The sequence below is a fragment of the Schistocerca serialis genome, chromosome 8 (assembly GCF_023864345.2).
Source record: "Schistocerca serialis cubense isolate TAMUIC-IGC-003099 chromosome 8, iqSchSeri2.2, whole genome shotgun sequence".
Classification (NCBI taxonomy): Eukaryota; Metazoa; Arthropoda; class Insecta; order Orthoptera; family Acrididae; genus Schistocerca; species Schistocerca serialis.
Window position 1 is genome coordinate 557,254,497 of NC_064645.1, and position 16,145 is coordinate 557,270,641.

The 16,145-nt window shown below is 45.4% G+C and overlaps 1 protein-coding gene across 1 annotated transcript in view; it reads left to right on the forward strand.

Moving 5' to 3' along the window:
• LOC126416186 (protein expanded) overlaps positions 1-16,145 on the forward strand; it is a 505,339-nt gene that overhangs the window by 432,198 nt on the left and 56,996 nt on the right. The window contains exon 5 of the mRNA XM_050083768.1: positions 9,132-9,211. Coding sequence (XP_049939725.1) covers positions 9,132-9,211 — 80 coding nt within the window. The remainder of the gene's footprint in view (positions 1-9,131; positions 9,212-16,145) is intronic.

The following is a 16,145-nucleotide window of genomic DNA, read 5'->3' on the forward strand; positions in this document are numbered from 1 at the left end:
CTTAGCCTTGATGACAGCTTCCACTCTCGCAGGCATACGTTCAAGCAGGTGCTGGAAAGTTTCTTGGGGAATGGCAGCCCATTCTTCACGGAGTGCTGCACCCTTAGCCTTGATGACAGCTTCCACTCTCGCAGGCATACGTTCAAGCAGGTGCTGGAAGGTTTCTTGGGGAATGGCAGCCCATTCTTCACGGAGTGCTGCACTAAGGAGAGGTATCGATGTCGGTCGGTGAGGCCTGGCACGAAGTAGGCGTTCCAAAACATCCCAAAGGTGTGCTTCAGGTAAGGACTCTGTGCAGGACAGCCCATTACAGGGATATTATTGTGTAACCACTCTGCCACAGGCCTGGGAAGCGATGATCGAAGAAATTTCGAACTTGGGGGAACTGAGGCGGTGCTAGTAGTAAACCACTGTATATCACTCATCTTCATCGATTGTGGAATTAAAAGTTTTCAAGCATATCCAGATGCACAATACCAGTTAAAGTAGCCATTTTAATTGTGCACTACTCTGGCGCTTCTAGTGACGAAATGGGGTACTGAAGCACTACGTAAATCAAACTTGAGGGTTCTGCTACAAAATGACACATCTACCGACTGTGTAAATTATCTCGGTAAATTTCTATATCATTCAAAAGCTCTAAATTCCTTTTTGACTCACTCTTCTTCTGGGTGCAGATGTAAAGTTGAAACATTTGCGAGGCCAGAGCGACTTGACCAGTCACGTCGCGAGCGGTCTAGAGTGCTGATTCTCGCGAAATCCTCGGTACTGCCGGGATGTCGCGTCTCGTCGTCCCGCCTGTATTTCTAGGCTCGGCGCGTAGAGGGACAGGTGCGAAGCTACATTGCAGCGGGGCACGCCATGCCGTGCGCCCCCGGCTGCTCGACTCTCGAGTACTACACTCGGTCGGGTTTTTGCGGCGCGCCGCTCCATTCATCTTGCGGAGCTCCGTTTTTCCGCGGCGTGGCGCGGGAGGCGCCCCCTGAATTATTTATGTGCGCGGCCGAGCTTTGCATGTCGCCGGTCACCGCGGCTCGCGGCCTCGCATTCTCAAGCCGCAACGCGCCGAATCGGTAATGGCAGCTCAAGCAAATGCAGCGACGCCGCCCGTAATGGCCGGCAGAGGCGCTGCATTCCGCGCCCCTGCGAGTGCTGCCGCGAAAGCGATGGCGGCGGTGACTCTGCTGTTCACTGCAGGGGTGAAACTCGTATAGCGATTTCCGGTTCCACGACGTTGGTTCGCTGCCAGGCCACTAGGAGCGCTGCAAGTTCACGTGGGTGAATGAAATGGAAACGGGACTTCTGTTCCTCAGCTCCGACAGTTGGGCGACCGGATTCCCGCTCCTACTATTGTTGGTTGGGGCTATTAGGAGTGGGGAGAGCTGGCCACTACAGACGGTAAGGATCACGAGGCATACGCGCAGTAGCAGGTAGCGCCGCTACCGTAATAATGAACGCAAAAAGTGCTCAGAAGCCCGCAGTTGCCATAACGTAGTACTGTGTTGGATCGTCCTCGACACCTCAATTATACGCATAAAACTTGTTTTCTGGTAGTACTTATTTTATCACTGATCTTCCGTGGTCTCTTGACTTCTCGTATCATTGTAAACGCCAGTTCCTACAAGCACTCCTGGAGAGCTTCGACAGTTGTTTCAGCAAAACGAACAATTGGGCCGGAGATGACACTGGAGTAGTAGTAATAGTTACCACCGTTCCTACCAACAGTACACGACAAATGGGTGATGTTGATGCTGGTACACTATGTGGTCAAAAGTATCCGGACACCTGGCTGAAAATGATTTACAAGTTCGTTGTGCCATCCATCGGTAATGCTGGAATTCAATATGGTTTTGGCCCACCCTTAGCCTTGGCCACTCTCGCAGGCATACGTTCAAGCAGGTGCTGGAAGGTTTCTTGGGGAATGGCAGCCCATTCTTCACGGAGTGCTGCACTAAGGAGAGGTATCGATGTCGGTCGGTGAGGCCTGGCACGAAGTAGGCGTTCCAAAACATCCCAAAGGTGTGCTTCAGGTAAGGACTCTGTGCAGGACAGCCCATTACAGGCATATTATTGTGTAACCACTCTGCCACAGGCCGTGCATTATGAACAGGTGCTCGATCGTGTTGAAAGATGCAATCGCCATGCCTGAATTGCTCTTCAACTGTGGGAAGCAAGAAGGTATTTAAAACATCAATGTAGGCATGCTGTAAACTGATGTTGTTCCAACTCTAAATCTACCATTCTCCGTTGCCGATTTAGGAAGTAATAAAGACACTAATAATGTAAGAAATATTGGTGCACAAAAACGAAGCTACCATAAAGAAGTACAAGATGTTTTACAGCTAAATATTCTCATATCCCCGCTTCCAACAGCTTCACTCACGATCATAGTTGCCAACCGTAGGAACATGTACCTACGTGTAGGAACTTTTGGCTCTTTTTTCCAAAATGCAGAGACGGATTTCCGATCCCTCTGTAAAATTAAGACTTTCTGCCCAAGAAAGAAAAAAATTACAAAATAAGAAATTAAAACTGAAAAAGTTGCAATAGTGTACAAATTTTAAACATTGTTTACGTCTGTCTCCATTGCGTACGGGAAGTTGCCCCCAGGGAGGAAAGGATTTTAGTCACAGTCTGGAGAGGATGTGTGACAGAGAAAATACTGACGTATTTGTTGCTTAGCGCTCCTCTGACGATGAGCTGTTGCCCCCCAAGGTAGCGCAGCTCAAATTGCCGAACAAAATAATAGATGCATGGCAGACCACTTGCACAATGAGGCAACGTCCACACACGAGAACGCGCATGCCTACGTGTTTACTTTTACTATTTTGCGCGCATGCCCTTTTGTTCCAGTGCGTCAGCGATTGCGCACGAGGAAAGACCGCTTCTTGTGGACATACCTTTACTTTGTCAAGTGCTTTCTGCTTCACACCGAGCTGTAAGTTATTGGAGTACGTGAGATGCGCAATGGGACACGAAACCGGTGGTGTGAGAACATAAAAAAGTCTACAAAAAGTAACTATCGCTTTCTTATTTACCTCACCTAATCTACATCTACATGGATACTCTGCAAATCACATTTAAGTGCCTGGCAGAGAGCTCATCGAACCACCTTCACAACTCTCTATTATTCCAATTTCGTACAGCGCGCGACAAGAACGAACACCTCTATCTTTTCGTACGAGCTCTGATTTCCCTTATTTTATCGTGGTGATCGTTCCTCCCTATGTAGGTCGGTGTCAACAAAATATTTTCGCATTGGAATTTCGTGAGAAGATTCCGTCGCAACGAAAAACTCCTTTCTTTTAATGATTTCCAGCCCAAGTCCTGTATCATTTCTGTGACACTCTCTCCCATATTTCGCGATAATACAAAACGTGCGGCCCTTCTTTGAACTTTTTCGATGTACTCCGTCAGTCCTATCTGGTAAGGATCCCACACCGCGCAGCAGTATTCTAAAAGAGGACGGACAAGCGTAGTGTAGGCAGTCTCCTTAGTAGATCTGTTACATTTTCCAAGTGTCCTGCCATTAAAAAGCAGCCTTTGGTTAGCCTTCCCCATAAGATTTTTGTGCGTTCTTTCCAACTTAAGTTGCTCGTAATTGTAATACCTAGGTATTTAGTTGAATTTACGGCTTTTAGATTAGACTGATTTATTGTGTAACTGAAGTTTAAGGAGTTCCTTTTAGCACTCATGTGGATGACCTCACACTTTTCGTTATTTAGGATCAACTGCCACTTTTCGCACCATTTAGATATTTTTTCAAAATCGTTTTGCAGTTTGTTTTGATCTTCTAATGACTTTATTTGTCGATAAACGACAGCGTCATCTGCAAACAACGGAAGACGGCTGCTCAGATTGTCTCCCAAATCGTTTATATAGATAAGGAACAGCAAAGGGCCTATAACACTACCTTGGGGAACGCCTGAAATCACTTCTGTTTTACTCGATGATTTTCCGTCAATTACTCTGAACTTTGACCTCTCTTGACTGGAAATCGCAAATCCAGTCACATAACTGAGACGATATTCCATAAGCACGCCATTTCACTACGAGCCGCTTGTGTGGTATAGTGTCAAAAACCTTCCGGAAATCCAGGAATACGGAATCGATCTGAAATCCCTTGTCAATAGCACTCAGCACTTCATGTGAATAAAGACACTAATAGCCAACCACATATGTGCATGAGCGTCTGTAAAAGCGCTTTTATGAAACAGTGATACTTAGGTCCGTAATTTCAGTCGCAGCAAGTGTTTGGAAAGAGTCAAAAGCTGCATAAGTTATTAGAGCAGCGGAACGTCTTGAGAGTCTTGGCAGTGGTACTGGCTTCAGCGCTTATCCTGCACCTATTTTGTTTTATCATTACACAAAGAATGTCAGCTTCAAGATGCAAGTTTTTGCTTCTTCAAGTAAGGGTTTCGGCTTTCACATTATGATAATCTGAAGATTGGGACTTTGAGAAACCCCGAAACTAGCCATTTGAAGAAATAAAAATATTGCCTCTGGAAGCTGACTTCCTTTCTTTGTATAATGCGAAATTTGTATTTCCACCCCCCCCCCCCCCAAACCCATATCGCTGCGCACCCCAAATACACATATAAAAAATTACAAACAAAAACGAGTCTTTTCTTTACCGACTCCTCCAGTGGAGAATAACTGGAAATGATGCGTCATTTCCAAAAGAAAACGTACATTTCGCTGCGTCTGTGGACGCCTTTCTTAAGCCTAGTTTACTGGTGAAACTAAACACTTTCAGCGTGCTCTAACTTTGGCGACACTAGTTGCATGTGTTTTGAAGTTACGTGTGTTCGTAGAGTGTAGACAAACTGAAATATGAAGTGGGGAACGGAGATTAATGTTCGCGTTTTGGATATCTATGCTTTGCATAGGTGTTTGTGGGATTTCAGTGATGATGATTATAAAAATAAGCAACATGTTGCTGCCGCCGGGACCGTCATGTGCGATCATAACAAAGATGGTTTGACAGTATCTAAGCTGCAGGGCAAAATTTATTGAGTTAGGAGCACATATACGACTGAATTAAGAAAAATACAAGCAAGTGTAATTCTAGCTGTGGCAATGCTCTCGTCTACAAGACTAAAATCCCATCGTTCTAGTTGGCCAACTCTTTGTTAAGGAATATTGTTAACAGGAGGGAAGGCTATACAAATTCAAAAAGCTGCATTCTTTATTCAATATTCATCGTTTAAAACGTCGCTGCAGTGTTCCCCATTCATTTTGAAATATTGCCAATGTACAGATCTATCTTCAAGGGACTAGTTTGCAAACCATTCTCTTCTTAATGCGGGCTGCTTCGAATAATTATTGTTGTTAATGTTAATAATTATTACTGTTAATGTTAATAATTATAATTATTGGTGTTAATGAAAAAACGTCATCACCAATTGCAACCATATCGTATAACATGCCAGGTGTTCTCGATTGTAATATACGCAAGATAAGTAATTTCAGTTCTTGCGACAGTGATTCATGCATTGAAGTACCTTTATTCCTTATCTTATAACTAACTCGATTTAGGAGAAACGTGAACAGTTCTGGTGACATTCTAAGATAATTAAAAGAACTTCTTGGATCTTCCGTTATAAATTATTTCAACAAGGATGCTGAGCAACGGAGCTGACGTCTCTTCTTCATCCAGTCACGAAACGAAACACGTTTCTTATTTTTTTCCTTATGCAGCGATTCCACGTAACAAGCTTTAACTCCATCACAACTCGTGAGACGTGCAGCTGCCAAAACTTTCATTTCAGACACGACTCAGGGACCCACAAAACGACGAAACTGAAGTGTACACTGGTGTCGCCGTGTCTGCAGTCATATATGAAACCACTTGCGTGCAACTCATTCCACGCAACGAGTGGCGCAACCCAATGCCGTCGTGTAAACTAGGCTGTAGGAAGCACGAACTGTTGTACTGCAGCACTTGGCTTAGAGACGAACAGCAGCAAGCTTTCCAAATAACACAGCGAATATTTTTTTGTTTGAAAACCGTTCAGTGTGCAAAGTTGTTAATAAAGGCGAAATGTTATTTCCCAGTACGTGATCTTTTCTTCTTTGGTCGTCAGTCTACAATTTTTTTGCGTCCGTAGGTGCTTTCGAGGTCTACGTAGCCACTTTTCACATGCCGTGTAGGGGCATGGTCGAAAATGAGTTGGCAACACTGCTCACGATGTAGGAGCCACAGATGTAACCCTCTACTGCGCAACGCATAATTATGAAATTTCTGCCTCGTGAGGGAGTTCAAACGACGGAAATTCTGTGATCAACCATTGTCAAGGACGCGTGTGTTTGCCCGGCACAAAGAGTTAGGAAGGAAGAGAACCTGGGAATCATCAGCTACACGATCGCCCTCCTCGGACCAACATTACAGACGAAAACATTCGTGCGGTTCGAGACAGTTTTGAAGGCAATCGACGGGCGAGGGTATAAGGAATTGCGGAACAGGTCGGAATAAGTTATGGGAACACTCAAACGATCGTCACAAATGACCTACAATTCCGTAACGCGTTATCCGGATGGGTCCCTCCTCACCTTTTCAGAAGTTGAGATATTTGGAGGTCTGTCAGAAGCTTACAGCTAGGTTTGCGAAAGAACGCTATGCATTTTTTAGTCGGATCGTCACCTGCGATGAAACGTGGGTCCACCACTACACTCCCGAATCCATACAAGCCGGTAAGGAGTGGCGGAGGCAAGGGGAGAGAGCCCCAGTGAAAGCCAAGACTCAACTGTCAGTTGCTGAGATTTCTTCCGCGTTGTATGGCCGTGATCCGTGGAACTCTTCTATCCCTGACGTTTCGTCCAAGGCTGCGTTAGACATCTTCGGATGTACTCCTGGGTGTGCAAAGTCTTGCCGACTGACGAGTCGGACGTCGAAGAGCGGCCTAAATACTATGGGAAGTGGGCGTGGTCTGGATTTCACATGATAGTAGAGATAAACCTTGTCAAGGATAAAATATAACTATCGATCATAGTACGTCGAAGATAAAAACTGCTCATCGATTGCCGGCCGAAGTGGCCGAGCGGTTCTAGGCGCTACAGTCTGGAACCGCGCGACCGCTACGGTCGCAGGTTCGAATCCTGCCTCGGGCATGGATGTGTGTGATGTCCTTAGGTTAGTTACGTTTAAGTAGTTCTAAGTTCTAGGGGACTGATGACCAAAGCAGTTAAGTCCCATAGTGCTCAGAGCCATCTCATCGATTCTGTAGCGCCTCTGTCCATATATCGCTGAGTTTCATGGCTTCTTCTTTTCTGTTAAAACTATCCCCATGTTTATATATTTCGATGGCTTCTCTGTGTAGCCGTGGATAATAGTTCGTCATAGTATATAAAACTTCAGTTTCTGAAAATTCCACTACGGGATCACCTGACTGAAGAGCATGTTCGCCACGGCTGATTTGTCTGTTTTCCCTAGTCGGCAAAGACTTTTTTAAGTTCCTTCAACCGTGTATTCACACTTCTCTTTGTAGTTCCAATGTAGACGTTGCCACACGGAATCTTGTATACACCACTTGCAGACAGAGGGGGACGTTTATCCTTAACGGAACGAAGGAAAGGTCATTCGAGGAAGGAAAGATCATTCGAGCAAAAAGTATTGTAAACGTGGGGTAAAATGGAGCCATGAACATATCTTCAAATTCGATACTGTGAAACAGATCTCTTCTACTGCAAGCTCTTTGCTTTCCATGTTTCTAGAGGTGGCAGCATGGCGCTAAAGAAGAAAAGAAGGTCCAGAAAACATGGGCTCTAAACTTGCGTAGGCTAAGAGCTGTGGACACTTGATCATCTCATCTACTTGGAAACACATCTCTCCTACTTAACAAGTGCTCATAGCTCTTAAGGTATGCATTTTAGACCCCTTGCTCACTAGTCTTTTTTTTCCTTTCTTTTTTTTCTTCATTCTACCTCCTACCAACACATCGAAGACAAAGTTATTGCGGTAGCAGAGATTTGTTTCACAGTATCGAAGATGAAGAAGTACTCATAGCTCGTGATGTGTGTATTAGACATTTTTGCTTCGAATGACCGTTCGTGTTACATCCCTGGATACTGAACGTTCTTCTAGCAACACCCTGTAGAAAATCTTTGCGAAACTAGAATACAGTTTAGCACACACTTAAGTCAACGTAAGAATTCCTTTGTCTGCAGTGTTAGCCATTCCCACACGTACCAGAATATTTCACGACGTGATTACACATTGCGAGAGCTACTCGAAAAGTGAGGTTTAATTTGACAAACATAGTTTTCACTTGCGCATGCTTGTATGGCAAATTCGTCGAAAGAAAAAAGCGAATTTGGCAAACAAGTATAATCGTTTACAGGGTACTCTAAGCACTCAGCAGATTTTTCACGTAGTTACATCGCCAGTACAGAGAGATCCCGTTCAAAAGTATCATATATTTTGCACACGCTATTCGTAGGTATCTTAAAATTTTGCAAACGATATCTGGAATTAACTTGGCCCAGAGCATTTAGGAGATTAATACAAGGGCATTTCATTCTATAGTATGTGTAACAGTGTTGTATGTATGTATTTCTACACCTGTCTGACTTGTGCGATATCATGTTGTACACTTCTGTACGTTGAATGGTGTACGTTGAATGGAGCAATAAAGACACAGTACAATACAATACAATTTGTTTACGAAAATGTTACAGCTCAGACGCGCTAATTTTTTGTTATTAGAGAAGAAGGGTGGACACCGCTAATTTTAGGTTTTTTCTGCACTTTATTACATTACCGAGTCTCTGTTTTAATAAATAATTCCTCAGTGGCACTGCAAAATGGCTTTCTGGAATGCCAGAATGAACGTGCCGTGAAAAACTTGGCGGTTGACGCCCTGCTATTGGTTTTGTTGATACTAACACTGGGAGTTGTTTTCCGAGTTCTGTTTTGATCTGGCGATAGCAGTAGCCGTAACGACGTAATAAATAAACAACGGTTTTATTCACAATGCGCTGTGGACTGCAGGGTGCTGAATTGTTGTGAAATGTGACTTGTTTGATGTGGAGAAAGCCACAAATTGTCCGTTAAATAAAATTTGAGTAAACGACAATAAGCGGACAGGCGTATGGTAAGAGGGAGCCCGAGCTGACTGTTGCTTTTGTTTTAGATGGCGAGTTCCTGTTCGTGGACCCGGACAGCAAGCTGTCCAAGTACGCGCCCAAACACTGGAAGTCTTCACATGGACACGTGAGTACCACCCGCTCACCCTTCACCTTGCTGGGCTCAAGTCTTCCTTAGGTACCTTGCGCTCAGATGTGAGCACTTGCTTAAAAGCTTTATTGCGTTCTTGTTGGCCGTTATTTTTGTTATATGCTAAGGGAATTAAAAGAATAGGGTGAGAATGAATGCACACAAGGCAGAATACGTCGTATTTGCTGACAATGGGTATCACTTAGAGTTGCCTTGTAAATTTTTACATAAAAAGAAAGAAAAACCATTATTTTGACACGAATTAAGTTATCGTTTCTCAAAAGAATTATCTTGAAAATTCATACACGTTTGCATGCCTTCTTTCTCTGCCTCGTGATGACTGGGTGTTGTGTGATGTCCTTAGGGTAGTTAGGTTTAAGTAGTTCTAAGTTCTAGGGGACTGATGACCATAGATGTTAAGTCCCATAGTGCTCAGAGCCATTTGAACCATTTTGCATGCCTTCGAATCAGTTCTACAGAATTATTATTATTTTTTTTTTTTTTTTTCATCGTGATGTAGGTAGTTCAAAACATGGTTTTGACGGATTCAACAGCTTCTTCAGGTGACGAAAATCGCTGTTCACACCTTTTTCGTTCGACGTAAGGGAACAAAAAGAAGTCGTTAGGTGATAAATCACGTGAAATAATTAATATTTTGCTCTGTGAAATAATTAATTGAAGGAGTCGGCAGACAAAAGTGCTAACCCACGTGTCCGTAATTTTCACGTCTTGCTTCTTACGTATCGGTTAAATTCGAAGAATATAAATACAGTAAGGCAAACCATTTTTTATAATAGACACTACTCTCCAGCGGCACAAATACAATTACTTGTTAACAGCGTGTTGTGAATTCGAATACACAATCCACTACGTGATCAAAAATATCCAGATACCACTTAGTGGACATTAATACTGAGTGTGCAGCCCTTCCCCTTTATGATGACATGAATTCTGCTGGGGACGCTTTCAACAGGGTGTCTCAATGTCTGTGGAGGAGATAGCAGCCTATTTTTTCTCAAGAACCGAAAGCAAAGAAGGTAACGATTTTGGACGCTGCAGTCTGGAGCGAAGCCGACGTTCTGATACAGCCCATAGGTATTCCACTGGATTCATCTCGGGACTCTGAGCAGTCCAGTCCGTTTCAGGAATGCTATCGTCCAAAAACCATTGCCTCACATATACTTCTACTTTATGAGAGGCTGCACTGTTATGCTGTTGCTGCTGTTGTTGTTGTTGTGGTCTTCAGTCCAGAGACTGTTTTGATGCAGCTCTCCATGCTACTCTGTCTTGTGCAAGCTTCTTCGTCTCCGAATAACTACTGCAACCTACATCCTTCAGAATCAGAGTAGTGTATTCATCTCTTGGTCTCCATCTACGATGTTTAGCCTCCACGCTTCCCTCCAGTACTAAATTGGTTATCCCTTGATGCCTCAGAACGTGTCCTACCAACCGATTCCGTCTTGTAGTCAAGTTGTGCCACAAATTCCTCGTCTCCGCAATTCCGTTCAGCACCTCCTCGTTAGTTACGTGATCTACCCTTCTAATTTTCAGCTTCTGTAGCACCACATTTCGAAAGCTGATACAAACAATAAACGTCTCCGAACTCTTTCTCTACTGCACGTAGTACATGATGCTGTAACATGTGTTCATATCCTCCCGCATTTAGCGTTTTCTTAAAGACAATAATGGGATGACGCCTTAATCTCGAAAAACACCCCTATACCGCAACTCCACCTCTTTCGTACTTCGGTGCAGGCACTTAATGTGATGTCAGGAAACATTCTCCAGTAATTCGCTAAAATAAAACATTTCCGTCGGATTGCCACAGGTATGGCGTGATTCATCACTCCAGATCACTCGTTCCCAGTCACACACTGTCCAATCGCGTCGATCTTTACTCGAACTCAAGCGTCGCTTAGTGATGACTACAGAAATGTGTAGGTTTTGACGAACAGTTCGCCTATTGCAGCCCATTCTTTTTAAACGCACAGTCATTGTGCTAGCTGCACCGCTTGTAGCGCGTTGGAACTCACAAGTGATTCATTCCTCTGGTCTCACGTGATTTGCTACACCCTCCGCAATGTTAGACGACCCCTGTACATCAGCACATGAGATCTTCCTGGTCTTTATTAAGCTGTGGTTGTTCCTTCGCGTCAGCACTTCACCATCACTTCAGCAACCGTCGACCTGGTCATCTGTACGAGGGCTGAAACGTCCCTGACGGGTTTGTTACTCGGGTGACATCCAATGACTAGTCCACACTCGAAGTCAGGGCCTCTCCTGAACATTCCATTCAGCTGTCACTGCTTCTCTGTTGACAACATAATACTCCACGCCTCCTTTTATACTGGCAGATTCGCCTCTCGTGATATCTAGTGCTGGATTTCGCATAATGTAAGGGTGTCCGGATACTTTTGATGAAATAGTGTAGATACAGTGACCAGACTGCTCCTTGCATTGCTTGTCTAGCTGCACAGCCATTTTGCGCTTTCTGTCAATCTCATTTTTCAGGCGTCTGTATTCGCATTTGCTTTCTTCATTTGCTGCATTCTTACGTTTTTTCTATCCCCCAGTTATATGCAATAACTCTTGCGTTATCCCAGGATTTCTATTAGGTCTTGTCATTTGCGTAATTGATCCTCTGCTGCCGTCACTGTTTCATCCTCAAGGCTACCAGTTCGTCTTATGTTATGTTCACACTTGTTTCAGCAAGTCGTTGCCTAATGTTCCCTTTGATACTCTCGACAATCGCTGGTTCTTTCAACTTACCAAGTTCTCATCTTCTTGATTTCCTACCTCTGTAGTATTTATTCAGTTTTAACCTGCAGTTCATAGCCAAAAATTTACGGCCGGAGTCCTGTCCTATCCCTGGAAATGTCTTGCTATTTAAATTGTTTTTCAAAATCTGTTTCGGGCATTGCCTCTAACCACGGACAACACAGTAGCTGGCGGCATTCACTTAACGACGGAGGGCAGCAGCGTTTGCATAGAGTTGTCAGTGCTAACTGACGAGCAACGCAGTGTGAAATAACAGCAGAAATCAATGTGGGACGTTCGACGAACGTATCCGTTAGCACAGTGCGACGAAATGTGGTGTAAATTGTGGTAGCAGACGATTCATGCGAGTGCCTTTGCTAGCAACACGACACCGCCTGCAGCGCCTGTCCTGGGCTCATGACCATATCGGCTGGACCCTAGACGACTGGAAAACCGTGGCCTGGTCACGAGGCCATGGGTCCAACATGTCAACAAGGACTGTGCAAGCTGGTGGTGGCTCCGTGATAGTACGGCCTGTGTTTACATGGTATGGATTGGATCCTGTGGTTCCACTGAACTGATCATTCACTGGAAATGATTATGTTCGGCTATTTGGAGACCATTTGCAGCTATGATATTCCGAAACGACGATGGAATTTTTATCGATTACAAAGCGCCGTGGTCCGCAGCTCGTGGTCGTGCGGTAGCGTTCTCGCTTCCCACGCCCGGGTTTCCGGATTCAATTCCCGGCGTGGTCAGGGATTTTCTCTGCCTCGTGATGACTGGGTGTTGTGTGCTGTCCTTAGGTTAGTTAGGTTTAAGTAGTTCTAAGTTCTAGGGGACTGATGACCATAGATGTTAAGTCCCATAGTGCTCAGAGCCATTTGAAAGCGCCGTCTCACTGAAAAACAGTTGTTCGCAATTGGTTTGAAAAACATTCGGGACAGTTAAAGTGAATGATTTGGCCACCCACATTGCCCGATAGGAATCCCATGGAAAATTTAAGGGACATAATGTAGAGGTCAGTTCATGTACAAAATCCTGCGCCGGCAACACTTTCGCAATTATGGAGGGCTATAGAAGCAGCGTGGCTCAATATTTTCGCAGGGGACTTACATCGATTTGTTTAGTTCATGCCAAAGCTGCTGTATTTGTCATCTAAGTGTGTAGCGTATAAGAAAAGGCAGCAGGCTGTTATTATGAGTTGTGATTACCAGAGTGTTTACAGATTAGCCCACTGCGAGTGAGAAGGTGGGTGGGCGCAGTTGCCAGCCGGTCCGACCCCTTTCAAGCAGGCTGAACAATGGTTGAATGGTAGGCCCCCCGCCTGCGAACGCGCAATCAATTAGCGACGGCCAATTAGACTAGAGTGCGCGCGGTGCTTGCCGGATAGCGAAGCGGGCGAGGCCGACGCTGTTTTGCTGGACGCGGCCCGTCTGATCCGCAACCGTCCGTGCAACCAACTCCGACTTACGCCCGTCTTCGAACACACTCCATCCTGAGATAGAAATTTCGTGTTTAATTTTGACTATCGCACAGACTCTGTATGGAGCACATACACTACCGACCATTAAAATTGCTACACCAAGAACAATGCAGATGATAAACGGGTGATCATTGGACATATATATTATACTAGAACTGACAAGTGATTACATTTTCACGCAATTTGGGTGCATAGATCCTGAGAAACCAGTACCCAGAACAACCACCTCTGGCCGTAATAACGGCCTCGATGCGACTGGGCATTGAGTCAAACAGAGCTTGGATGGCGTGTACAGGTACAGCTGCCCAAGCAGCTTCAACACGATACTACAGTTCATCAAGAGTAGTGACTGGCGTATTGTGACGAGCTAGTTTCTCGGTCACCATTGAGCAGACGTTTTCAGTCGCTGAGAGAACTGGAGAATGTGCTGGCCAGAGCAGCAGTCGAACATTTACTGTATCCAGAAAGGCCCGTACAGGACCTGCAACATGCGGCCGTGCATTATCCTGCTGAAATGTAGGGTTTCGCAGGGATCGAATGAAGGGTAGAACCACGGGTCGTAACACATCTGAAATGTAACGTCCACTGTTCAAAGTGCCGTCAATGCGAACAAGAGGTGACCGAGACGTGTAACCAATGGCACCCCATACCATCACGCCGGGTGATACGCCAGTATGGCGATGACGAATACACGCTTCCAATATGCGTTCACCGCGATGTCGGCAAACACGGATGCGACCATTATGATGCTGTAAACAGAACTTGGATTCATCCGAAAAAATGACGTTTTGCCAATCGTGCACCCACGTTCGTCCTTGAGTGCACCATCGCAGGCGCTTCCCCTGTGATGCAGCGTCAAGGTTAACCGCAGCCATGGTCTCCGAGCGGATAGTCCATGCTGCTGCAAACGTCGTCGAACTGTTCGTGCAGATGGTTGTTGTCTCGCAAACGTCCCCATCTGTTGACTCAGGGATCGTGACGTGGCTGCACGATCCGTTACAGCCATGCGGATAAGATGCCTGTCATCTCGACTGCTAGTGATACGAGGCAGTTGGGATCCAGCACGGCGTTGTGTATTACCCTCCTGAACCCACAGATTCCATATTCTGCTAACAGTCATTGGATCTCGACCAACGCGAGCAGTAATGTCGCGACACAATAAACCGCAATCGCGACAGGCTACAATCCGACCTTTATCAAAGTCGGAAATGTGATGGTACGCATTTCTCGTCCTTACACGAGGCATCACAACAACGTTTCACCAGGCAACGCCGGTCACTGCTGTTTGTGTATGAGAAATCGGTTGGAAACTTTCGTCATGTCAGCACGTTGTAGGTGTCGCCACCGGCGCCAACCGTGTGTGAGTGCTCAGAAAAGGTAATCATTTGCATATCTCAGCATCTTCTTCCTGTCGGTTAAATTTCGCGTCTGTAGCACATCATCTTCGTGGTGTAGCAATTTTAATGGCCAGTAGTGTAGTATCAGGGGTCCCTGGCGTAAAGAAGCAACTGAAAAGGTTGAAAACAAATAAGTCGCCAGTTTCGGATGAAATACCATTTCGGTTTTGCAAAGAGCGCTCTACGGCATTTGTCCCTTACTTAGCTTGCATTTATCGCGAATCTCTCGTCCAGCGCGAAGTCCCAAGTGACTGGAAGAAAGTGCAGGGCACTCTTGTATACGGGGTGAACATTAATAACATCGACAAACTGCAGGGACGGATTGCTGACTGAAAATGGAGGAAAAAAGGTCCTGAGAACGTGTGTCCGGAAATGCATCGTTGCCTCGGTAGATGGCGCTGACGAATGTCAGTTCCTCTAACCACATGCCGTGTGTTCCTTGCGTGTTTCTGGCTGTGTGATTGGCCCAGCGAACTGTAAGGCAGCAGGCTGGCCCGTTACTCATGTCGGGAACAAGCCGAGATGGTGTTTATGTACGGACAAGCAAATGGAAACGGTCGAGAGGCAGCACGGCTGTACCAAAAGAAATACCCTCAGACATCCACCACATCACGCAACTCAAGCCCTATTTGGTGTTTGTGTGTCGATGGGTCCTTTCAGACAGACGAATGATCAGGGAAGCGGCGGACTGTGCATTTGGAGGACCGGGTTCTACAGGATATTGAGATAATCCCTGTACAAGCTCCAGGCAAGTGGCCCGCCAACATGAAGTAAACGATTATGTGTATCCTGCATGACAACCGTAACTATTTTTATCGGCTGCAGTACCATGCAGTACCAACATCTGTTGTGACGTAGATTCGCTACAGCTCAGTATTGTGTTCCGAGGCGATTTGTTGTCGTTGCACGCACACCGTCCATTTCCGGACCCATGTCGGTACCACCTTTCTTTTTCCATTTCCAGTCAGAAATCTGTCCCCGCAGTTTGTCGGTTTTATTAATGTTCATCCTGTATAAGAAGGGCAAAAGAATGGAACCGCAAAATTACGGACCGATATGCTTAACATCGGTTTGCTGCAGATTTCTTGAACGTATTCTCGGTTCTAATATAATAAATTTGCTAGAGAAGAAAAAGCTTTTGTTCTCGAATCAGACCGAGCGAGGTGGCGCAGTGATTAGCACACTGGACTCGCATTCGGGAGGACGACGGTTCAATCCCGTCTCCGGCCATCCTGATTTAGGTTTTCCGTGATTTCCCTAAAATCGCTTCAGGCAAATGCCGGGGTGGTTC